This window comes from Geotrypetes seraphini, chromosome 4 (assembly GCF_902459505.1).
Source record: "Geotrypetes seraphini chromosome 4, aGeoSer1.1, whole genome shotgun sequence".
NCBI classification, from domain to species: Eukaryota; Metazoa; Chordata; class Amphibia; order Gymnophiona; family Dermophiidae; genus Geotrypetes; species Geotrypetes seraphini.
Genome location: NC_047087.1, coordinates 251,441,081 through 251,467,077, shown reverse-complemented (window position 1 = coordinate 251,467,077; position 25,997 = coordinate 251,441,081). Strand labels below are relative to the sequence as shown.

The following is a 25,997-nucleotide window of genomic DNA, read 5'->3' as shown; positions in this document are numbered from 1 at the left end:
CCGTACCTGTGTGCAAAAGCACTTTCCCTCTAACAGTGCCATGAATAGTACTCTATAAAAAAAAAGTACCCTGGTGTGCCTCAAAATATTGTTTCTAACATTATAAGGTTCTGGAATGAAATTTTGTAATTGGTTTTACTATCCTGCTATGAACAACTCGTAAAATATCAAAGTAGAAAAGAACACGTGCACAGTATAAATCACAACCAGCAAATAAAACATATAAGCAATGAGAAGATGTGCAAAAATGATAATTATTTATTTACAAATTTTATTACAAAGAAATTATGTTTTGTGATTTTTAGGTACACTATTGAAGACTACAATCTAGAACTGAGATAGAAGTGAAAATAGGTAATGAGATTTTTTATCTTCTAATTAACAAGACATTTTTTATCCATTTCTGCATCTAAAGCAGTACTTCATGCACAGGTTTGTAAAGTTATTAATATGTTGTGGTAAAAGCTGGCATTTTATTGTACTGTAGTTTACTGCAGGATTATGTAGTCAATAGCACAGTAGCACAGGTTAGTGACTCTCAAAGTACATGAATAATGAATTTTGCAATCAACCACACAAGCTGCTTATTAATCTCTCCCCTGTCCCCTCTCAGGAGCTTTTGTAAAAGAGCTAAAGCTTCTCAAAATTAAGCATGCTTCCCCTTACTACTACTACTACTATTAAGATCACTACCAGACATGCCAAGTCACAAAGGAGACAGTCCCTGTTCAACTGAGTTCACAAAATAATCAGGGTAGGGGTATAGTTAGCGGAGATGGTTTAACTGCTGGTTTCTTTAGTGAGCAGAAGGCAGTGGAGAGCACTGCATGGCAGAAGACTAAAAAGCCTCTAGCTTCAAGTCTTGGAGAAATTCTGTGATTAACCCCATCAGCACTGAAGGTTTAAACAGCTTGCACATAGTTGGGTCCTAGCCATGATTAGGGGTCTTGGCCAGATCTGCCACCCCCACCTCATCCCAAGAGATGAAGCCACTTCTCCTGCTATAGAGGACTGGGAGAGTAAAGGCATAGAAATAGAGTCATTTATCTTTATCTTCATTTTTATCTTTACTGAAAGCTTCTATACCACTACTAATAACTGCGGAGTTAATTCAGAGTGATTTTCAAGGAGGGAGGGAGGGATTTTAGAATTTTATTAAATGTTTAGATCAATAGGAAAGAAAATTGTATTTGATATATGTGATTGTATAGGTTATGGTAGGGATGGGAGGGAGGGGTTAAATTTTATGATTTAATGTTAAACATAATAAAGATTCAAGTGATGTATTCAATTTAAATTGTCATTTATTGATACACTTGTTATAAGATGTAAAAATGAAGATTTATAAAAAAAAAAAAAAAGAAAAGAACATTTATAATGGATTTTAAAATACAGATTCAGATGGATTTCACTGTGAGTATCATTGTCTTTCATATTCCATTTTTCTATTCTTTTCTGCGATTTTAATACTGTTTTATTCTTTTCTCCTACCATTTACTGTTTAGACCACTAAGCATAGATTATGATCCCATCTGGGACAGACAGGGAATATCTATGTGCCGTGGTATGGCTCAACCAGTCTTCAATGCTAACAATTTTCCTTGATGTATTTTTTTTGTTCATCACCTTAAACTGAAAGACATTTGTGCGGTATATAAATAAAAACGTATGTTATATTATGTTATGTATGACAACATGCACAGTTTGTTAATCTTGAAGGGAGGAAATGAGTGACAGCGTAGAAATAGGAAAGTAATGGAGCTGAGACAATATCGATGATGATACAGAAATAACTAAATGTGTCATAAGTGTGTGAAAACATATCAAAATTGAAACACCATTAACCTGGGGTCCAATGCAATGAAGTGCACTAAGCTTTATCCAGGGTTAGCATTAGATTAGCACAGCTTTTGTGCACAATTTTGTGGGTGCACAGATGAAAAGAGGGTTTTGCACATGAGATAATCATGTATAAAGCCTTTCATAGGCCCCACCTGTGGGCGGGATTTGAGCCGCCTGGACCAATCAGGCCCTAAGACCAGCCATTGAACGGATGGCTGGCCTGTCGGACGGACGGGCTTGGCACCCATCCATCCAACCAACGATTATGAAGGTATGGGGAGAGGGGGTGGGGTGGGGGGGGGTCGGTGGGGGGGTTGCGGGTTGGCGGGGGTTGATCAGGGGTTCGGGGGGCCCTTGCATCGAGGGCAAGAGGGCCTGGGATTCCTCCTGCCCATATCTTAGTTTGGGGGGGGGGGGCGGGATTCACCTGGGCAGGAGAGCTTGGGCTCCTTCCTGCCCCGATCGTGTCGGGGGGTTGGGGGTGCCATGGGGCAGGAGGGCTTGGGCTCCCTCTTGCCCCGATCTTTGTCGGGGGTTGGAGAATCACCAGGGCAAGAGGGCTTGGGCTCCCTCTTGCCTCGATCATTGTAGGGGGGAGGAATTCTGTAACCGGTGTTGTTTTTGACAGACACCGGTTACAGAATCCAGCTTTTAGGCAAAGGACTGGCTCCTCCTTCGCCTAAAAGCTCTTGTTTTGGGCGTTTGGGAGTTAGGCTTTTTTTAAGGTTGATTATATGGTTTTAGTGTAGACGTAGTAGTGGTCTGGGCATTTAAACAGCTGAACGTAGAGGCAGGCCATTATAAAAAAATAACCTCCTTTTGGATGTTTTTTTTATAATGGACATTTTCCCTGCTTCTACTTTCAACGTTTAAGGCCTTAGGCCAAAAGGGGACTTAGATGTTTTTTTTTATTAGGGTTTACTCCATGGGGGAGCTAAAATTTTGCATTAGGCTTGTGTTAGAAGCCTTGTGTCAAACATCAGTGCATGGCCACAATGCAACCCTACAACATCGACCTCCTAGTTAGGTGTCATTAAAATTCTGCTCCATATCAATACTCCTGCAAAGGAACTAGCTCTGGAGGTGCCAGTGGGTGCTGAACACACCCAATATTGAGCATATTCCTTCACCAAATACAAGAAGGGATAATTTGCATTGTGTTCCCCCTCTCCCCCAAACATTTTGAAATGTTGGCACCTATGGCTTCTGCAGTTCTTTGTTTCAATAAAATGCAGCTTCTCTTTACACTAATGTGAACCAATTAAGGTAATTTTTGTCTGCCTTCGTCAATGAACATGTTAATTGATTTGTTGATCAAGGCAGCAAGGAACAAACAGGTACTCTCAGGGGCTAATGGTTTCACACAGTTGCTAAGCTCCCACGCCATGTAGACTGGATTTTGTAACTCAATGCAGGGAAGTATATTTGATGCCAGTTCTTTCCATCACTATGATTAGAAATGCAAATTTCATTAAACAGAAAGGGTCTACTTCCATTACCTCCAATGACACCTAAAGACGTTTCCCATGACAGATATATTAGATACACCTTAAATTCCTCTTTTAGTCTCATTTAGAGTATCTACTTCCTGCCACACTGCAAGAGCCCTTAACACAATGTGAGCTGAAAGAAAAATAGCTTTGTTTTAGATGGCAATATTACAAAACCATGGGGCAGTTGAAATGCATCCATTCAATTCATACCAGATCAAATTAGTGTCACTAGTTGTGTCAGAATGAGCACCCATAAAAACAATAGGTGCTTTTTTCATGAATCTATACAAGTGCTTGATGAGTAGTTCATTCGTTTTGCCAAAGGCAATGTGCTTTGCTTGTGGTGTGCAATAATTACATGTCAAAGTGTGCAAAATATCCAGAAAAACTGTGAAGGATAGCAGGAAATAATTTGACATAATTGAATTAGAAAGGAAAAGAGTTCTAATGAAGGCATTTTTTATTGAATGTCTCTGATGTTTAAAAAAAAAACTGAGAGCAGGAGTACTGTACTTACATTTGCTTGAACGATGACAAAATAGCGTGTTTTTTCTTCATAATTCAGTCTTCTTCGTAGAACCACTTCCCCAGACAGTGTGAGAGGAATGTCAAAGGTCTGATTAGATGTCTAAGAAAATCAAAATAAGAGATTTTTTTTTTTCAAATAGAAGAAATAGCAAATCATAATTTTTCCTATGTTGCATTAATGTGATATATTTATTTATTGAGACATAACTGCCTTTATGAAGAGATACACCCAAAGTGGTATAGGCTTCTTCAAGGGTCCACTGGGAATTCATTCTAATCTACACTTTTGATTAGCTTTCTCTACATTACTTTAGATTCAGTGGTGTGTGATGGCATTTATAGCAGGGGATTTAGCAGATGAGCTAAATCACGTGTGACCAACCTCGACCCTCTCCAAGTCAAGTTTTCAGGATTTCCACAATGAATATGTATGAGATCTATCAATCAATATGTATGCAATGTATGAGACATTGCATACATATTGCATCTATTTGCAATGGAGGCAGTGCATGCAAATAATCTCTTGCATAGTCATTGAAAAAATCCTGAAACCCAACTAGATTGAGGTTTTTGAAGACTGAGATTGGACACTCCTGTTCTAAATATTAGTGCAAAACAAGAGGACGCTGAAAGGGTCTCAGCCTACCCAACAAAGTTGGAGCATTCTCTATCAAGGGCTATATATTTAATAAAGCTATTTTCCACTTTTTTTGTTCTGTATTTTTTCCGATGGAATGAAAAAAGTTAAAAATCACTGGACTAAGAGTAAAGCCCTTGATGGAGACTGCCCCAACTTTGTTGGCTGGACTGAGAACTTTTCAGCAGCTCCTCATATGTACCCTTAACCAAGGTTAATGTGCTCACTGTTTGTGCTGAACAATGTCACGTCTTGTTCTCTGAGAGTCAACTATAACTGTGTTTCTCAACATGTGATACGCATACCCTTGAGGATACGCAAGCTATTTGGTGGAGATACGTGGAACTGGCAGCTACTGAGGATATTGCCTGCCCACTTGTCCGCCGAAGCTGCCGCTGGGGATCCCTCCTTCCTGCCCGCCCCCCTCTGCTGAAGCCACTGCCAGGAATCCCTCCTTCCTGATCATCAGAGAAAAGCTTTCTGGGTCAGTGGGGGATTTTTTTCCCCAGTTACCTCCTTCAGCGGGAGGGGGGGTGGAAACGGACAGGCAGCGGTTCACATGCTGCATGTAGCTGACCCGGAATCCTTCTCTCCAATGTTAGAGCTGATGTCAGAGGGAAAATTTGTGGGACAGCCACATGCGACATGAAAACTGCTCTCTGCATCCCCCCAACAAGTTTTGCCGAAGACAGAAAGAGAGAGTGCAGTTCGAACAATTAAGGGGACATGATCTGATCTGGGAGAAAGGGAGATAAGAAGCAAGTTGGGACATGGAAGGGGCACAATTTTGGGATAAAGGCTGGAGCCAGGAAAGACAAGGGGGGCATGAACTTGACACAGAAGGGAGGAGCATGAACATGGGGCACAGAAGGGAAGGAGGAAGGGGGCACTAACTTGTAATATAGGAGGGAGGGAATAGAAAGGGAGAATTGTTGGACATGAGTGTGTGAGTGAGGGAAAGAGATGGTGCACATGGGGAAAGGAAGAAAGAGGAAAATTGGGCAGAGAGAGGAGTGAGGCAGAGATGCATGTAAAATAAAAGGATGAGAGGGACAAATGTGGGATATGGTGGTGGAGAGAGAAAAGAGGGACAGATTGAAAGGGATGCAAGGGGGAGGAATGTTGGACATAGTGAGGGAGGGAAAGTTGTGTCATTGTGCTGGAGAGGGATGATAGAAGGAAAAATTGGCATGGGGCTGGTGGGCAATGGTGAAAAATGCTGCATATGATCTAAGGGATGAGAGAGGGAGAAATGTTGGATATGGCAGTAGAGGGGGTGGGAGAGATGCCTGGATCTCTCAAGACAGATGGATGGTGTGTGTGTGCCAATAGGGGTTTTTCGCCTTTAGATCTTTTTTTCGCCTTTAGATCTTTTTTTTTCGCCTTTAGATCTTCGGACACTATAACCCCAAGGTCCCTCTCCCCGTCCATGCATATCAAGGGAAGAAGGACCTTGGGGTTATAGTGTCCAAAGATCTAAAGGTGAAAAAACAGTGTGACAAGGCAGTGGCTGCTGCCAGAAGGATGCTGGGCTGTATAAAGAGAGGCGTAGTCAGTAGAAGGAAGAAGGTGTTGATGCCCCTGTACAGGTCATTGGTGAGGCCCCTCTTGGAGTATTGTGTTCAGTTTTGGAGACCCCGTATCTGGCGAAAGATGTAAGAAGACTTGAGGCATTCCAGAGGAGGGCGACGAAAATGATAGGAGGCTTGCGCCAGAAGACGTATGAGGAGAGACTGGAAGCCCTGAATATGTATACCCTAGAGGAAAGGAGAGACAGGGGAGATATGATATGATCCACAGTCAGAAGGAATTGTTACCAGAAATTCATGAAATCACCAGACAACAAAGGTAGAAAAAATGATTTTATTTTCAATGTACTGATCAATATTTGTCAGTTTTGAGAATGTATATTTTCTCTCCATATTTTGCACTGTATTTTTCTATAGTTGTTACTGGGGTGACATTGCATATTTTAAAGTCATTTGCCATGCCTCTTTGAAAATAAACAATACAAAATGAATATAAATGATAATTAACATTTTCTCTGTGTACAATTTGCTTTGTGTTTTTTTAATTTTGTGGTTACTATTATGTATTAATAAGATTATATTGTGTGTATATGAAAAATGGATGGAAGAAATTGCATTACAATTAATACTATTATTATGGGGGTGGAGTCGGGGACAGAGCCTAGGTGGGTCTGGGGTGGAGCTTGGGCAGGGGTTCTCGGTTGATATTTGTTAGACTAAGGGGTACTTGGCTTGAAGAAGTTGAGAAACACTGACCTATAACATTTGCTTCTTTTCCTTTTGACTTCTATATTGATGTGAAAAAAAAAGCTCTGTATCATTACCACCTTCCCAAAATCTATCCTTCAGAGTTATACACTGACTGACATTATGTGGTATAGGACTGCAGATTCCATCAAAACAAGAAGCTGACTCTTAAAAAGTCAAGAATAAGATAAATGAACCCAATCTTGCAGGTGAAAGGATGAAAGGAAGAAACTGTAAAATGAAAAAAAGAAGGTGGGGGTAGTGGTGTACCTAGGGTAGGTGGCACCCGGGGCCCATCATTTTTTTACAACCCCCCCCCCCATGTAAAAAAAAATATTTTTTGTAATGACCATGAAACGGAATAAATGGTCAGAATAGAAACAGGCAGTGAAAATTTTCTTATATTCTAAACATAACATAAATAATGTCTGAATTGTCATGACATCAGAAGTACATATGGAGTAGTTGCAGGTGATGCTTGGGACAGTTCTGATTGTGTTAGTTCAGTTTTATGTGTTTTTTGAATAGAAGGGTTTTTATTTCTTTTTTGAAGGTTTTGTAGTTTGTGGTCGAGGTCAATAGGTTGTAGAGTTGGGGGTCGAGTGTTGCAGCTGGAATGGCTAGGAGGTTGTCGAACAGTTTTTTTCTTTTGACGTTTTTGGTTGGAGGGTGTGTGAATGGTGCGTGAGTTCTCCTATGTCTGTTTGAGGTGGATTGAATTATTTAGCTGAAGAAATTAGTTACCCCCTCATCCCACACACATTAATTCTCTTCCATTATAAAAAAAACATTGATAAGTTCCCAGAAAAAAAATACATTAAAATAAAAAGTGTAAACAAAGGCCCCTACAGAAGAGAACATAACATAAGAATAGCCTAACTGAGTCAGACCAATGGTCCATCATGCCCAGTAGCCCATTCTCATGGTAGCCAATCCAGGACACTAATACCTGGTCAAAACCCAAAGAGTAGCAACATTCCATGCTACCGATCCAGGGCAAGCAGACACTTCCCCCATGTCTTAATAACAGATTATGGACTTTTCCTCCAGGAATTTGTCCAAATCTTTCTTAAAACCAGCTACACTATCTGCTTTAACATAACTTCTGACCACTTCATTTTTAAGTTTAGATCTTTCCTTTCAAACAGAGACCTTGCTAGATGTCAAATACAGCACAAGGTAACTTCACATGGACTTAGCTGTGCAGGAAATGTGAATCTCCTCATACACCCACCATATAGTGCAAAAATGTGCAAAGGTCTGTTTTTTTCTTTCGATCACTACATAGCCTAATGCCATACAAGCAGCGCTATTACAAACATATTCTGTAGGTCAATGCTAAGGATAACAAAGTTTCCTTCCTTGGACCAGAAGGAGATACTGATAAACCACTGGAAGAGATCCCAAAACAACACCCAAAGACCCACTCAGTGTGTGAACCAATTGAGTGGAGTGGACTAACTGGGGGGTGGAAATGGGCCCGGAGTTTGCTCAGCAGAATTTGCCAGACCACCTCTTCCTCTCAACACATTGACACGCTGCCACCACCACCACTAGGAACACCTCACTGGGTAGACCAGCTATGCTATAAACTTTATAAAACACATTATTATATTTTCTTATAAAGCACATATTTTAACTGAACTCTCTGACATCCTCAGCCTTTCCATTCACAAAAATAGAAGGAAGAAAAGTTCCCATTTCCTGCTGTCTCATGTCCCCGGCCTATACAATATTTTTTTCTGCAGACCCTTCAAAAGTCTGACCAAATCCTCGTTTCACTTGCATTATAAAGTACTGAGTATGCCATCTCTCCCCAATCCCAGGTCCTAAAGTCTAAGACAGTAGCGCAAACTAATGCTGCCAGATTCAGGAAAAAAAATTTCAATTCGATTTTCCTGCCCAGTTGGGTGATTTTTTTCAAAACTCCTGGTGGGTTTTATAGCTTTTTCACCCCCTTTGGCTTCTCCTAACCACACTGGCGCTGTAGTGTAAATAAAATAAAGAAACAAAAAGGAATTTTCCTCTCTCTGTTAAATCATAGCTCACGTTTGCAGTCCAACACCGGCTCTGGCAGGATACACATTTCAAATCTGACATATTATAATCACAAAACAGAAAATAAAATTAATTTTTCTACCTTTTGTTGTCTGGTTATATTTCAAATCTTGTTGGTCCAAGGCTCTGGTTTTCTTCCGATAACTTGCTTGCCAGGGTCTCCTTCTTTCTTCTTTCTGCATGCTAACCATCCATCTGCCAACTCTGTCCTCCCTTTCCATTTCCCTTCCCTCCCCAGGAAATCTGGTATCTTTCCTTTTTTCATCTCCCTCCACAGATCCACCTTTTCTTAACTACCCTTTCATCCGGCATCACTCCCTCCTTCCCCACCACCCCAGAGTCCACCATCTCTCCCTTTCTTTTCCCAATTACCCTCCTATCCAGTATCTCTATCTCTCCTCCATACCATCCCTTGTGTCAAATTTCTCTCCCTTTCTGTTCCTTCCCTCCCTAAATCCCATGGTCCATCATCTCTCTCCCTCTCCTCTATTTTCAGACCCATTATTTCTTCCCCCCCCAAAGTTTGCATATGCACGTCTCTTTGAACACCCCCTTCCCTCTGTGTACTTCTAAACCAGGGTCCCCCACCCAAAGGCTTGTCCCTCCTTAAAGGTCTGCCTGTCCCCCCCTTGAAGGTCTGCACCCCCCGAAGGCCTGTCCCCCCCTCCCCCCTTGAAGGTCTGCCTGCCTGTCCCCCCCTTGAAGGCCTGTCCCCCCCCTTGAAGGCCTGCACCCCCCCTGAAGGCCTGTCCCTCCTTGAAGGCCTGCCTGCCTGTCCCCCCCTTGAAGGCCTGCACCCCCTTGAAGGTCTGCACCCCCCCAAAGGCCTGTCCCCCCCTTGAAGGCCTGTCCCCCCTTGAAAGCCTGCACCCTCTTGAAGGTTGGCACCCCCCCCCCGAAGGCCTGCACCCCCCCTGAAGGCCTGTCCCCCCTTTAAGGCCTGTCCCACCCCCTTGTAGGCCTGCCCCCCCCCCCCCCGAAGACCTGCACCTCCCCTTGATGGCCTGCCTGTCCCCCCCTTTGAAGGCCTGAACCCCCTTGAAGGCCTGCCTGCCTGCCTGTCACCCCTCCTCCCCCTTGAAAGCCTGCCTGCCTGCCCCACCCTGAAGGCCTGATGCCCCGACCCACCCCGAAGGACCGCTCGCCCCCCTGGCCTCCCCGCACCACCTATGAAGCAGCCGCAGCAGGATCGCGACGTCAGCGATCCCTGCGCTGCTTAGGCACTGCTTCCTGCGCCGCGGTCCCGCCCCTTCTCTGACGTCAGAGGAGGGGCGGGACCGCGGCGCAGGAAGCAGCGCCCAAGCAGCTCAGGGATCGCTGATGTCGCGATCCTGCTGCGGGCTGCTTCATAGGTGGTGCTGGAAGGTCAGTGGGGCGAGCGGTCCTTCGGGGGTAGGGGGGGGACTGAACGGCAAGGCCGGGAGCACCCCCTCAGAGCTGGCACCCGGGGCGCACCTCCCCCCCTGCCCCCCCCCTTGGTACGCCACTGGGAGGGGGCCAGTTCAGGTTGGGTCAGGCCAGGCCAGGCAAGGCCTATAGGAGAATAAAACTGATGGTTTATTTTCTTATCTGTGTAAGTTCATATGAAGGCAGCTAAGAGGAGCATTAGACTCTCCAGCAGGCTGCCGTGGCCAGCTTCCTTAGGCTGGTAGTGTTTCTGTTGCTGGTGGCTGACACGGATGGCAGAACCATTTGCCACAACTGTCAGGACTCAGCCATTTTACTTTATCAAAGGCCTCACACAGACTCTTCTTCTTTGTTCCCTTTCTCATTTTGGAGTAGGTTGCCAACTTTTTGACAAAAACACCCAACTCCTGCCCTGGTCCATGCCCTGCATCTGCTCTTCCATTGCCCTGCCCTCATGCCCCATCTCAAATTCCTTACCATATCTATTGTTGCATCCTTCTCCCACCCCTCTACAATCAACTGTCAGAACTAGGGTTACCATCTTCAAAGAAAAAACTATCATATGTACATATAGAGCTCCAGTGGCCAAACTGTGACCTATTTCTCAGACTGGACCAAATGTTATTAAACAAAAACTGTTTGTTCACGTATAGTTACAACTGAGAGTACTCACTTTTAAAATAAACTAACCTCGTCTGACAATCTCTGTAGGTTAAATTGAACCAGCAAGAAGCTGGACTCTGCATAAAATGCAACACCACAGAAACAGTGACATATGTCTCCTAAAGCAATAAATAAATAGAAAATTTTTGTTCTACCTTTGTCTTCTCTAGTTTCTGCTTTCCTCATCTTCTTTTTACTGTCTTCCTTCCATCCACTGTCTGCCATCTCTATGCCCCTACCTATATGGCATCTTCTCTCCTTCTATGCCCCTTCCAGAAACTGTATGTCTCCCCCTTCCATCTCTCCTCTAGACCCCCCCCCTCCACCCTTTGGTCTGGCATCCATCATCTTCCCTCTGTTCCCTCATGTTCTGGCATCTTTCTCCTTTCATCTCTCTTTCCCTCCCCCTTGTGATTTTTAGCATCCCTCTCTTCTCATTTCCTCCACTCAGATCTGATATCTCTGTCTCCTTCCCCGTTCTCTGGCATCTCTCTCTCCTCTCTCTCTTCCCTTTCCTTCTCTGGTCTCCCTTCTTTATTTTCTGCCTCCGTCTAAATTAAATTCTTTCTTATTATGCAGTCCTCAGTTTCCCTCTTTTCACTATGTCTACCCACAGCATGCCACCCCTTTCCTTCACCCCTCCACTATCTCACTAACTCTATCTTCTTCCCCCATCCAGCATATGTCCTTTTTCTTTATCCCTCCTTCCATCTAGTATGTGTTCTCTTTCTCAACTTCCATTCAGCATTTGCTCTCCCTTCTCCCCACTTCCATCATCTGACCTCTTCTCTCTCCCCTTTCTACCCACTTTCATTATCTGTTCTTTTCTCTCAATCTCTCCATCCACCACAGGCCCATCTTTCTCCCTTCCTCACCTTTTTGATTTTGGCAACAAGATCTGCAACGCTCCCCCCTTCCCCCAAGACAAAGGCCCAGTCCGACAAACCTCCCTGCCCTGTGGCTGGTGATGTCTAAACTGCCTTCTTACAGCAGCTGGAGCGTTGTAGTTGCATATGGCTGCCGTAAAGGTCATCTCTGATGCAACTTCCGGTTGTGTCAGAGATGTCCTTTACGGCAGCCACACACAGCTTCAACGCTCTAGCTCAGGGGTGCCAACACTTTTTGGGCTTGCGAGCTACTTTTAAAATGACCAAGTCAAAATTATCTACCAACAATAAAATTTTTTAAAAAAACACAAAGCACACTGTACACTGAGAAAATGTTAATTATCATTCCTATTCTGGTTTTTTTTCAAAGAAGTCAAGGCAGATGACTCTATGCACTGTCACCTCAGTAACAACCATACAAAAATAGACAAATATACCCCCCTCCCTTTTTACTAAACCACAATAGCAGTTTTTAGGGCAGGGAGCTGCGCTGAATGCCCAGGGCTGCTCTCGACGCTCATAGGCTCCCTGCACTAAAAACCGCTATCGCGGTTTAGTAAAAGGGGGCCATAGTGCAAAATATAGACAGCAGATATAAATTCAGACACATTTTGATCATTAAATTGAAAATAAAATCATTTTTCCTATCTTGTCTGGTGATTTCATGAGTCTCTGGTTGCACTTTCTTCTTCTGACTGTGCATTCAATCTTTCTTCCCTTCTTTCAGCCTTTATGCTTCATCTCCTCCAGACCTCATTCCCTCCCCCAACTTTTTCTTCTTGTCTCCCTGCCTCCCTTTCTTTTTTCTCTCTTCATGCCCCCTTTCTTTTTTTCTGTTTCCCTTCTGTCTGCCTGCCTGCCCCCTTTCTTTCTTTCTCCCTGCCTGCCCTTCACCAAACCACTGCTGCCACCATCGAGGAACAGGCCTCAAAGCCGCGGCCGCCCCAAGCTCTCTATGCTTCCCTGCATCGGGCCGACCAGCATTCCTCTCCCCGATGTCAATTCTGCCGTCGGAGAGGAAGTTCTGCCCAGCCAGGCAGCGATTGGCTGACCCAAACTTTCTCTCCGACGGCAGAATTGACGTCGGGGAGAGGAAGTCTGATTGGTCCGGTAGATCCCCAAGGCAGAGTGAGTCTATCACGGAGCCCGGGATGGGCTCCGCGATCGACTCACTTTGCCTTGGCGATCAACCATTTTCCAGACCTGGCCGGCTGTGCACCCTCCTAAGGCTGCACCCGGGGCAAATAAACCCCCCCTTGTTACGCCACTGTGTGTACCCACTACCCTATCTCTACCAAATCTATAAAGCAAAACCTTAGATATTTATCCCAACAAGTTTATAATAGATGGTGTGATTTACTTTTCTTTCTAGCTTAAAAAAAACCAAAACACCAACTGTTAGGGCTCCTTTTACAAGGGTGCGCTAACGTTTTTAGCGCACGCACTGGATTAAGCGCACTTTAACTGAAAAACTACCACCTGCTCAAGAGGAGGCGGTAGCGGCTAGCGCGTGCAGCATTTTAGCGTGTGCTATTCCGTGCATTAAGACCCTAATGCGCCTTTGTAAAAGAAGCCCTTAATTAGAGAGCCCTAAACTAGCCCACCCACATTCATGAACACGGGTTCTTCCAGACTTAAAAATAACTCAGGATTATGCAGGTTAGATACCATCAGTTATCCTGTTAAATACCATGTGTTATTTTTCAAGTACTAATGTAGCTAGTGTTTCCAAAAAGATTCTGAATCCACTTAGAAATTCTCATTCACTTTTTATAGTGAATTTCTCAACTATCCGTTATATTTCAAGTTTGATATAACTAGAGTTTCAAAAAGATTCTGAAGTTTCCACTCAGAAATCCTAATTCATTTTTTAAAGAGAAATTCTCAAATTGCCTTCAGACTGTTATTTTTTAATTTTTTTTTTTAATATAAAGCCAATTAGTTCAAAAAGAATATGCTTTAGTAGTGCTATAGCCAACAATATTAAGAATTATTATTATTTTAATCAGCCAAATGCTCTGTTTAAAGGTCAATTTGAAAATAAGCACCCTGGCATCAAACACTCACTAGAAGCTAAACATCCCACGGAGCTCCAATTATTAAACTGTTTTCAGTCACACACTTTTTTTCCTTTTACAGAAGTTACCAGTAAAATCTTCTCCCTCAGGAACAGCAAAACTGCACTACACAGTTGCCCAGCAGAAACTATCTCATCTAACTGACAAAGAAAGGCATCATCAGTCACCAGAATGTTTGTCCTGGTAACCAGGGCAACCAGCAGGCACATGTATTTCTGTGCTAATATGCCTCTCACAATTCTACAGCAATTAATGTCCTCGTAATACCTTTCAACTTCAGAAAAATACAAACACATTCCAGATTTACAAACTGTAGAAAACCAGTCATAATAAAGCAGTACCAATGTCCAGGACAGGGTAGAGGAGTAGCCTAATAGTTAGAGCTATAGACTAGAAATCAGAGGGCTCAAGTTCAAATCCCATTGCAGCCTCTTGTGGCCTTAGGCAAGACATTTAAAAACATCCATTGCCTTGAAATGACCAAGAGTGGTACTGGCAATCTCACCCCATTTAGGATCTACCAGCAAAACAATTACAGTGGCCACATAAGCCTTTCAGATCTTGCTGCTTGTGGGTAGCAGGACCAGAGTCAAACAACCCTATCTATAATAAGGCAGCAGCCTCTAGAACAGTGGTTCCCAACCCTGTCCTGGAGGATCACCAGACCTATCGGGTTTTCAGGATAGCCTTAATGAATATGCATGGAGCAGATTTGCATGCCTATCACATCCAGTATATGCAAATCTCTTTCATGCATATTCATTAGGGCTAGCCTGAAAACCCGATTGGCCTGATGGTCCTCCAGGACAGGGTTGGGAACCACTGCTCTAGAACACCAGTATACTTCCTATTGGGGGGGGGGGAAAAGGAACAAGTCAGACTGTTACAGATCCTTACATTGGAAGTAAACACTAACAGAACACCAACCTAGTGGTTAGAGCAGCTGCCTCAGCACCCTGAGGTCGTGAGTTCAGTTCCCACTGCAGCTCTTTGTGACTCTGGGGAAGTCACTTAATACTTCATTGCTCCAGGTACAAAGTAAGTACCTATTTAAAACATGTATACTGCTTTGATTATAGCCACACGCAGAAAAAGTGATATACAATCTGTTCTTATTATTTGCAGCATTATGCGGCTCTGGCTGAGTTTGTAGGAATTCTGCATGTCTCTGGTTATGGGATGTGCTTATTAGACTTGCAGAAGTTTGCTGACATTACATATCCACCTGAATTTGTATTTTACCTTGGCTGTCTTTTGAGACACTTCTGTGGAATACATGTACATTGTTTAGATTTGGAATGATCTAGGTGGACTGCCCCTGGTGGTTCTGCATAGGTCTTCATCCTCTTATGATTCTTTCTCTGGTATACTTTTCTGACTTTAGAGTTTAGAAATGGTTATTAGTAAATGAATATGACTATGAAAATATACATTTAATATAAAACATATTTAATATGAATTGGATGAACGAATAAACTAAATTTTTATGAAATACAGATTAGATTGAGTGTGTGGTTGATTGAAATATTGTAAGGTATTTTTTATGTTTAAGGGGTAAATATATTGATACATGGTTATGGAAATAGTTTAAAGTATAATTCTATGAAAATAAGATGGAACACTAATTATTTTTTATCATTTATAGTGTTAAAAGAAAATGTATGGATGGATTAATCTCTATAATATTTTCATCTGATGTAATAGGATGCTTGGTGGAGGGGTAGTTGGGCTAGTCTGAATTTATGTCTTCAAGTTTTTTCAAAATAGAAAGGGTGGGATTATGGGAGGGAATAGGGAGGGGGTTTTGGGATTATAGAATTATAATTCTATATAATAAAATGCTAGCCGCACATGCGCACTCAGACCTGCGTGATCTGTGATCCGTAGGTCCGTGGTCAGAGTGCGTATACAGCGGCCAGATCGGGAAAGTAAAGCACAGCACAGCACAGCCGGCGACTCCCCCCTCCCGCCCTCACTCACCGCCAAAGCCACCACCGCCAAAGATTCCCATGAAGAAGCCCTGCAGCAGCCAACAGATCCGACTGGGAACTGGACTCTGATACAGCAGAGAGTTGCAGCCATATTGTTCTAACCCACAGGAGAAAAATTGTGGGAAACTGAAACAGCCAACGAGGAGGAAGAAGTGCCAGAATCCTGCAACCTCATTACCAATTCAGCCGCATGGAAATCTGATGGTCCCGCAAATCTCGACATACTGTCTCATCTCAGAAACTGCTGCACAAACTGGGTCTGTCAGTTTCTGTAAACAAAAGAACCTTACCCTGAGGAAGTAGTGTAGGCAGAACTCTCTCCTAAATATAGCCACAGCAGCCTTAAACTACTTATTCTCAAGTTCCTTTCTTTTTAAACCTGTGGGGAAGGCAGGGCTTCATCCGCGTTTAAATTGAGAAAAGCGCTGCACCGCGCTAACGCTGGCTTTGCCGTCTTCTGTCCACTGCGGCCCGCCCTCTCTGACTACTTCCTATTTCCGCTAGGGTTGGCCGCAGTGGATAGAAAACACCAAAGTCAGCGGTAGCGCGGTGTAGTGCTTTTCTCTCCATTTAAACGCGGCTGCTGGGAAGGGGGCGGCGGGAAATGCTGCTTCTGCACAGAGCAGTGTGTGAGTGTGGGGGAAATGCTGATTCTGCCCAGGGAAGGCCAGGAAATGCTGCTGTTGCACAGGGAAGGGTGGGAAATGCTGCTTCTGCACAGGGAAGTGTGTGTGGGTGGGGGGGGGTGAAATGCTGCTTCTGCACAGGGAAGGCCAGGAAATGCTGCTGTTGCACAGGGAAGGGTGGGAAATGCTGCTGCACAGGGAAGTGTGTGTGGGGGGAAAATGCTGCTGTGTGGGGGGAAATGCTGCTTCTGCACAGGGAAGTGTGTGTGTGGGGGGGAAATGCTGCTTCTGCACAGGGAAGGCCAGGAAATTCTGCTGTTGCACAGGGAAGTGTGTGTGGGGGGGGGGGAAGTGTGTGTGTGTGTGGGGGGGGGGAAATGCTGCTTCTGCACAGGGAAGGCCAGGAAATGCTGCTGTTGCACAGGGAAGGGTGGGAAATGCTGCTTCTGCACAGGGAAGTGTGTGTGTGGGGGGAAATGCTGCTTCTACACAGGGAAGGCCAGGAAATGCTGCTGTTGCACAGGGAAGGGTGGGAAATGCTGCTGCTGCACAGGGAAGTGTGTGTGGGGGGAAAATGCTGCTGTGTGGGGGGAAATGCTGCTTCTGCACAGGGAAGTGTGTGTGTGGGGGGGAAATGCTGCTTCTGCACAGGGAAGGCCAGGAAATTCTGCTGTTGCACAGGGAAGTGTGTGTGGGGGGGGGGAAGTGTGTGTGTGTGTGGGGGGGGGGAAATGCTGCTTCTGCACAGGGAAGGCCAGGAAATGCTGCTGTTGCACAGGGAAGGGTGGGAAATGCTGCTTCTGCACAGGGAAGTGTGTGTGTGGGGGGAAATGCTGCTTCTACACAGGGAAGGCCAGGAAATGCTGCTGTTGCACAGGGAAGGGTGGGAAATGCTGCTGCTGCACAGGGAAGTGTGTGTGGGGGGGAAATGCTGCTGTGTGGGGGGAAATGATGCTTCTGCACAGGGAAGTGTGTGTGGGGGGAAATGCTGCTTCTGCACAGGGAAGGCCAGGAAATGCTGTTGTTGCACAGGGAAGGGTGGGAAATGCTGTTTCTGCACAGGGAAGTGTGTGTGTGGGGGGGAAAATGCTGCTGTGTGGAGGGAAATGCTGCTTCTGCACAGGGAAGGCCGGGAAATACTGCTGCTGCAAAGGGTTGCGTGTGGGGGGGAGGAAAATGCTGCTGCTGCACAGGGAAGGGTGGGAGGGAAATGCTGCTGCTGCTGCACAGGGAAGTGGAGGGGATGGAGAGGGAAAGGGGGTCTGGGAGCAATCTTGCTTTGCTTTGGGGAGGGGAGACAGAAGGGGGCCATGGAGAAACAGAAAGACAGGCAGGCAGGCAGCGCATTAGAACGAAAGACAGACACACAGAAAGACAGCAGGCAGGAAGAGAGACAGAAAGAAAGAAAGATAGACAGAGGGTGCCAGAGAGAGAACCAGAAAGAAAGAAGGACAGACAGCGGGCGGAAGAAAGACAGAAAGAAAAGAAGAGACAGGCAGGGGCAGGGAGAGACACAGAAAGTAAGAAACAAAGACAGACAGACATATATTCTAGCACCCATTAATGTAACGGGCTTAAACACTAGTAATTAAGAAATTAAAGGAAGTTTTACAAAGTAATTTAAGGGAGATGAAAGGTATAAAGAACAATTATATTAAGATAATATATTTGAGAAGATTTATGTGTTCAATACATAAATTTCTTAATGGAGCTTAAATTTTATTCGCTAAATGTTAATGGCCTCCACCATTCTATAAAAAAGAAGAAAACACTTTTATTTTTTTTAAAAACAGAATGTAGATATATGTTACATTCAAGAGACTCATCTATCAGCTTTAGAGTCTAAGAAATTGGAAACAGATTGGGTAAAATATTGATTTTTGCCCCAGCTATAGGGAAAAAGGCAGGGGTAGCAATTTTAATTAATAAAAAATGTAATGCTTTATTTAAGATGATTAAGGCCGATCCTTTGGGAAGATGTGTACATGTAGACATGATAATGGGAAATACTACCCTGGCACTTTTCAATATATATGCACCTAATTTGAATCAAATTGAATTTTTTAGATCTCTACAACCATTGTTATTACCACTGGCTGTTCTAATTTAGTTGTGGCAGGGGATTTTAATGCTGTTATAGATCCTTTATTGGATAAAAATCCTAGCAGAGTTATGAAATCATTAGTTTTAGATAATTTGACACAAAATTGTGATTTGCAAGATATATGGTGGATATTTCATTTTAATGATCGGGAATTTTCATTTTGCTCCCATGTCCACAAATCATTTTCAAGAATACATTATATATTTGTTTCAAATGCTTTAGTTCAACAAGTTACACAAGCCTCCATAGATCCAATTATTTTGTCCGATCAAGGTGCGATGTGGATTAATATTAAAATAATTGATCAAGATGATAGCAGATCTGTATGGAGATTCGATAATACATTGCTTGTAGAACCAAATTTTATAGAGGAAATTCAATTAAAATTAAATGATTGTTTTCTAATTAATAATACGGAAGATATCTCAACAGAAACGTTGTGGGATGCTTTTAAGGCAACCATGAGAGGCCAAATTATTTCTTTTTCGGCATTTATTAAAAAACAAATTAAAAATCAATTTTCCAAATTAGAATAATATATAAAGATGCTGGAATCTAAATTAATTGATAAATGGGAATACTCTACATTACAGGATCTTTTGAAAGCTGAAGGGAAATATAATGAGATTTCTTCTAAATTGATAATAAAAGATTTATTTTCTCAATAGGCTTTGTATTATGGGAATTCAAATAAGGCGGGAAGATTATTGGCAAATTATCTAAAAGCAAAAAAAAACGGAAAACGAAAATAGTGGCGATAAAAGATGAAAAAGGGAATACATATTCTCAAATTGGACCAATTTTAAAACAATTTTTGGATTTCTACAAAGACCTGTATTCTTCTGAGCCTTATTTAGATAAAGTAAATGATGGATTGGAATTTTTAAATTTAATTAAAGGACCGAAAATTCCTGAGCATATAAAAGAAAGTTTAGAAAAGCCAATATCAGTAAAAGAATTGCAAGCAGCATTGAAGTCCCTTAGAGTTGGATCCACTCCAGGTGGGGATGGTTTTACAGTAGAGTTCTATAAATCATTCCAAATTACCCTATTACCATATTTGTTAAATTTATATCAGACTCAATTAACTAAAGGATGTATTACAGGTACCATGGCAGAATCATTAACTATAGTTTTGCCAAAGCCAAATAAAGATCCTACACTGGTTTCAAATTACAGGCCTATTTCTTTAATTAATGTTGATGGAAAACTTTTAGCTAAAACTTTAGCTATGCGTTTGGCTAAAACTCTCCCTTTTATTATTGGAATGCATCAAACAGGATTCGTTGCTCAAAGACATTCTTCTAACAACACTAGGCTTGCATTACATATGTTGAATTTGTCAAAAGACTTAAATGATCCGGCTTTTTCTGTGTCCCTTGATGCAGAGAAGGCCTTTGATCGTGTTGAATGGACCTTCATGTATCAAGCGTTGTAGTGGTTTGGTATCAATTCAGGATTTATAGAAATGGTTCAAACATTGTATAGCTCCCCTGTTGCTAAATTATATATTAATAATAATTTTTCAGATGGCTTTAGGTTGCAGAGGAGGGTTAAACAAGGATGTCCCTTATCTCCTCTACTTTTTAATATTGTATTGGAACCCTTGTTATTAGCTATTCACAGGCAGAGGAGATTTAGGGTATTCCCTATAAGGATCGGGAATATAAGGTCTCTGCTTATGCGGATGATATATAGCTCTATTTGAGAAATCCTGAGACAACTCTTCCCTCTTTACTTGAACTGATTGAGGAATTTGGAAAATTTTCAGGATACAAGATAAACTGGAGTAAATCGGAAATTCTTCTACTTAATGTCCACTGTACAAAAGGTTTATTTGATTCATTTCCCTTTCTTTGGAAAGAGGAAGGATTAAAGTATTTAGGAATCTGGATTAAAAATATGCTGGGAGAGACAATGAAAATTAATGAAAAATCTTTAATGCAGAAGATAACAGAATTGTGTGAGCAATGGAATCCTCTACATATTTCATGGTGGGGGAGAGTTCAAACTATTAAAATGATTTTGCCTGTAATTTGTTATTAGATGGGTATGTTGCCGGTATATTTTCAAGGGTCCTTTTATAAAAAATTAAATAGTATTCTTATCCCCGATTCTTTTCAATGTCTATATGTCCTCCCTGAAACTCCTCCAACTTTCCACCTCGGAGACACTTTACACCTACGCCGACGACATCCTCGTCCTTATTGAAACCGACTCTAACCTCACCTACCTCTCGGCTAACATCTCATCCTGTATAACAAGTCTACAATCCTGGGCCCTCACTGTTCAAATGAAACTAAATGAGGCCAAAACAAAACTACTTTGGCTCGGCCCAAAACTGGATCAGCTACCCTCCCACATCCCACTTTCCTCTGGCACCAATCTGCAGCTTGAGCACTCTAGTAAAGTTCTGGGAATCATCATTGACTCTACACTGTCCTTTAACGACCACATCAACTCCCTAGTAAAAAAATGCTTTTTCAATCTCCATATGCTAAGAAAAGTTAGATCCTGCTTCCACCAACAACATTTCGCCGTCCTTGTCCAATCCATCATTCTATCCCGACTCGATTACTGCAACTCCATCTTTCTAAGCCTAACAAAGAAAAATCTTCTCAGACTTCAGCGGATTCAGAACACCGCAGCTAAATTAATCTTCGCAAAAGGCAAATTTGACCACGTCTCCCCGCTTCTGTCTAAGCTTCACTGGCTCCCAGTCTTCCTCAGGGTTCGCTACAAATGCGCTTGTCTTACCTTCAAATCTCTTCACGGCATCCTCCCTCCCCTCTTCCCACTATCTTGGCTCTCAAGCACTCACTCCTCCAGATCCACTCAGAAATTCAAACTATCCTTCCCTTCTCTAATTGGCATCTCCCATACAGGAAAACACGGTACTTCCCTCCTCTTCAGGATCACTGAGTTGTGGAACAGCTTTACGGCCCATCTTCGGAGTTCGACCTCCCTCCAACATTTCAGAAAACATCTGAAAACCTGGCTTTTCACCAAAATGTAACCACTTCCTCCCTCTCCACTATTCTATGTACCTCCTCCGTCCTCCTCCGTCCTTGTTCACTTCACCTCTCCCTCCTTCCATTGTAGTTCCTCTTCTTTATTTTTAATCCCTGTAAACCGTGTCGAGCTCCACTTCCGTGGAGATGACGCGGTATATAAACTTAAGGTTTAGTTTAGTTTAGTTTAATAAAATATATTTGGTTGGGATAAAACTCCTAGAGTGGCTTTGGTATCTTTACAAAGACCAATTTCAGAGGGAGGGGTAAATTTTCTCAATTTTTATAGGTATCATCAAGCCTATATTTTGCGCCAGAGTATGTATTGGGTCCTCCCAGAGCTCATGGAAAAACTCCCAGATTGGTTGTGGATAGAATGGCAACTCATGTCTCCTTTAAGCCTTTGTCATGCGCTCAGTATCAAAATGCCTAGTTACAGTAAAAATAACCAAATTTTAGCTGATACATGGAAAACATTGCAGTATGTAAGTAATTTAACAACTATTCCAGTTCACAAATCTACAAATCAATCTATGGGTGAACTCCAAGATTCAAATTGGTGGAGAAAGGCTCGTCTGGAAGCATTGGATGATTGCAGGAATACGTATATTAGATGATGTTATTTCTAATGGTAATATGCTTTAATTTTCACAGTTGCAACATAAATATGGACTTAATAGATCTGAAAGTTTTAGATGGTTTCAGCTGAAGCATGCCATTAAGGCGGGGTTCTCTGACTGGAAAAACCTTAATAATCATTATAGTATGGAGTTCCTAAGTTTTCAGACAGACTTCTTGGGTCACTAAGCCGCCCAGTGGTATAAATTATTAAATTGACTTATTAAAAAGAAATTAAACACTGGTCTTAGAGACATTTGGAGCATTGAGATTAAGCATCAAATTACTGCATCTCAATGGCCATGAATTTGGTCTTGGAGGATGAGATGTACAGTGTCAGCATCTATGAGACAAACTTGTTTTTTTCTGTTACATAGAGCGTTATGGACCCCTGTTCGGTTACAAAATTGGATAGCTCTAAGTCTAATAAATGCTGGCACTGTCATCTCGAAGCAGGGACTTTAGATCATGTATTATTCTATTGTCCATTTATTATGAATTTCTGGAAATCAATTTGGGACCAAATTAATTGTTTATTAGATAACCCAGTGGCATTATCATATAATACTGTGCTATTTGGTATGGCAATGAGAGCAAAAAGTCAGATTTCTACAAACAATAACAAATTATTACTCATAATGACTGGTGTTGCCATTCAACATATTATGTATAATTGGAAAAACTGGAGTAGATTAAATTATAATTTTTGGTGGAATTCCTTATGTAATATATATAAAATGGAGAGATTTCTGGCAATACAGCGGGGTAGTTTCAAGAAATTTCAAGATGTTTGGGAGCCATTGTACTGATAAGATGAAATTTTCTTTTCCCTTAAATTTACAAGTTCAATTGTGAGGGAAAGGGGGGGGGATTTTATAGTTATGTATTGTATAAGTATTGATTATTTGATAGGTAAGTGTGGGAAGGGTGGGAGATAAAAGTATATCACTTGTTCCATTGATGATTATTAAGTGATATTGTTATTGTTAATTTGTTTGGAAATATTATCATACTTATTGTAAGTTTGAAAATGAATAAAGAATTAAAAAAAACAAAACCATAGTAGAACATGTGGAGGGGCATAATCAAAAGGGACGTCTAAGTCCGTTTACGTCCATCTCGCAAGTCGTCCAAAGTAAAAAACAGTCTAGGACACATTTTTGAAAAATACGCCCAAAATTTTTTTTACTTTTGAAGATTGTCTAATTATACATCCTGCAGATCTGATTGTCCAAGTCGCTAAATTTTCCATCTATATACCACTTTTTCATCTAACTTTTCGTCCATAGAACAAGCCCTGTTGGACATGGGAGGGGTCTGCAAAGTGATGGACTGAACACCCAGACATGCCACCTAATAGTGGGGTACCTTACAGGGCACCGCTGTGAACTTCACAAAAAGGGTGCTATGTCTTCTCCTCACTATAGCTCCCATATAGGTCACGGTGAGCCCCCTAAACCACCTCCAGAATCCCCTAGACCCACTTATCTACCACCCCAATAGCCCTTATGGCTGCAGGAGCCACTTATATGCTAATACAAAAGGGTTTTCATGGTGTATAGGGGAGTGCACATGTTTCATTATCAATGCAGTGATTACAGGGGCTTATGGGCATGGGTCCTCCTTTCCATGAGTCCCTAACCCACCCCCAAGATGATTTAAGCTGCGTCTGTGCTGGACGACTAGGCTTTCCTATGCCAGGCAGCCAGGTGATGATGGTCTGGAAGCTGAATTTTAAAGGTGTGATTAATATTTTTATGGGGATGGGAGGGTCGGGAATCACTGGGGTAGTGTGTGGGGGGTCTGTTTTATGTGTTTGCAGTGCTTCTCTGGTGACTTTAGGTGTTTTTTTGTGACTAAGTCACAACATCCAAGTTCCGTCGACCGTCGGCGGAACTTTATGTTATACATGCTGCTCCCAGGGAAGCTCAGAATGGTTTACATGAATTTATTCAGGTACTCAAGCATTTTTTCCTGTCTGTCCTGGTGGATTCATAATCTATATAATGTACCTGGGGCAATGGGGATTAAGTGACTTGCCCAGGGTCACAAGGAGCAGTGACGGTTTGAACCAACAACCACAGAGTGTTGAGGCTGTAGCATTAACCATTGTGCCACATTCTCCTCTTATACTGTAGAAGTAACATTCTTAAACAAAATAATTGCACAGAACAGTGCTAGAAAATACATAAATGTATGGTATTGCACAACCATAGTAAGCACTTAATCTGCTCATTAACCAATACAATGCACCATGGTTTTCTCATCATTAGAAGTACAGATTTTTCCCAATGCAACTGAAGTTACTCAGCCACACAGGAAATTATTTATTTTGGTTATTTCTTTGGTTCTTGTATTGGGAGCCACTTTTTTCATGGTTCCTTTGCAAATGTCTGATAGGATAGTAAGTCAAGACTTTAATATTTTTTGATCCAACTCAATTAGAAAGATTTTTTTGATTCTAATAAGAATGCCTCAAATGCATAGCTATTTAGGCAGAGCGATTTAACTTCTCTAAGACTGAATAAACTTTCTAAACATTTTTTGAGAATTTCTATGAGCAGTGTCGGAGCATTTGGCACTCTGGACCACAGTAGAAACCTCTACTGTGGCTTAGTAAAAGAGGTGGAATTTTTTTTTTTTTTTCATGTCCAAGATGTGTTTTTGAAAATCATAATACTGCTTCCGAGTAATGGCTTCATTTGTACGTTTATCACAGCAGACATGTTATTTTTTTCTGTTTGTTCTAATCAAAGATGTGGTTACTGCACCTGGCATTTACCTTGGAATCTGTTGTGTAGTCATGTAATTATGTTAAACACATTTGGGTTGAACTGATTTTCTGTCTTCATGTATAAACATACAAATTAAACCAGCAGTGAATTTTAATTGAAATAATTGCATTTGAATGAAGCATACAATAGTACATATTTTAAATAAATAGATGAAAATGTATTAGAACACGCATGAAAAAAAATTTGTAAAATTACCAATGCTGAATTTATTCACCATATAAAATCATAGATACATAAATAATTAAAAGTCCAACATGGCCATATTTTGCCTTCATAAGGGCTGCATCAGGGGCTGAAACAATTGACAAGAAAACAAAAAAACATCTGGATGCTGACATTTGGGTGCTGATCCACAATGTGCACCCAACTAATTTGGTTAAGGAGCCAACTATTGCCAATAATTGGGTGCTAATTGGTACCAATTTGAATTTGTGTGAGTGGCGTGGTTTACTTAGGCATCACTAGGTGTCCAAGTTAGGTGCCAGAAAGTTAGGGCAGGAAAAACCTGGCTTAATATACTGGCGCCTATCTCTAGGATGCCTAGTGACACCTAAGCACACCTTTGCGCTGCTAGGCAGGATTCTACAAACGGCACCTAGTAGTTGATTTACAACTGAGCGGCACCTACAGTTTAGGCACTGCCAGTGGTGTACCAAGGGGGGGACGGTCCACCCCGGATGCAGGCTTAGGGGGTGCACAGCCGGCCAGGTCCGGAAAATTCAGCGGTGAATTTGAAACAGCTCCCTTTCTCCCTCCCTGCCTCTTACCTTCGTGGCCGTGAGTCTAAATTACCTTCTTACAGCAGTCTCTGACACAGCCGGAAGTTTCATCAGAGACGACCTTTACGGCAACCATCAGCAGCCGGCTGCTGTACGAAGGCAGTTTAGACGTCGCCGGCCACAGGGCAGGAACGTTTGTCAGACCGGGCCTGTTGTCTGGGTGGGGGGGGGGGGAAGAAAGTGCCACAAAGGTAAGGGGCAGGG

General features: G+C 42.3%; 1 protein-coding gene across 6 annotated transcripts in view; it reads right to left on the bottom strand.

Annotated features, from left to right (window-relative positions):
* Positions 1 to 25,997, bottom strand: part of PCDH15 (protocadherin related 15) — a 2,123,136-nt gene that overhangs the window by 801,570 nt on the left and 1,295,569 nt on the right. For all 6 annotated transcript variants that reach the window (XM_033941002.1, XM_033941006.1, XM_033941004.1 and 3 more), the window contains one exon: positions 3,853 to 3,963. In XM_033941002.1, the coding sequence (XP_033796893.1) occupies positions 3,853 to 3,963 (111 nt within the window). The remainder of the gene's footprint in view (positions 1 to 3,852; positions 3,964 to 25,997) is intronic.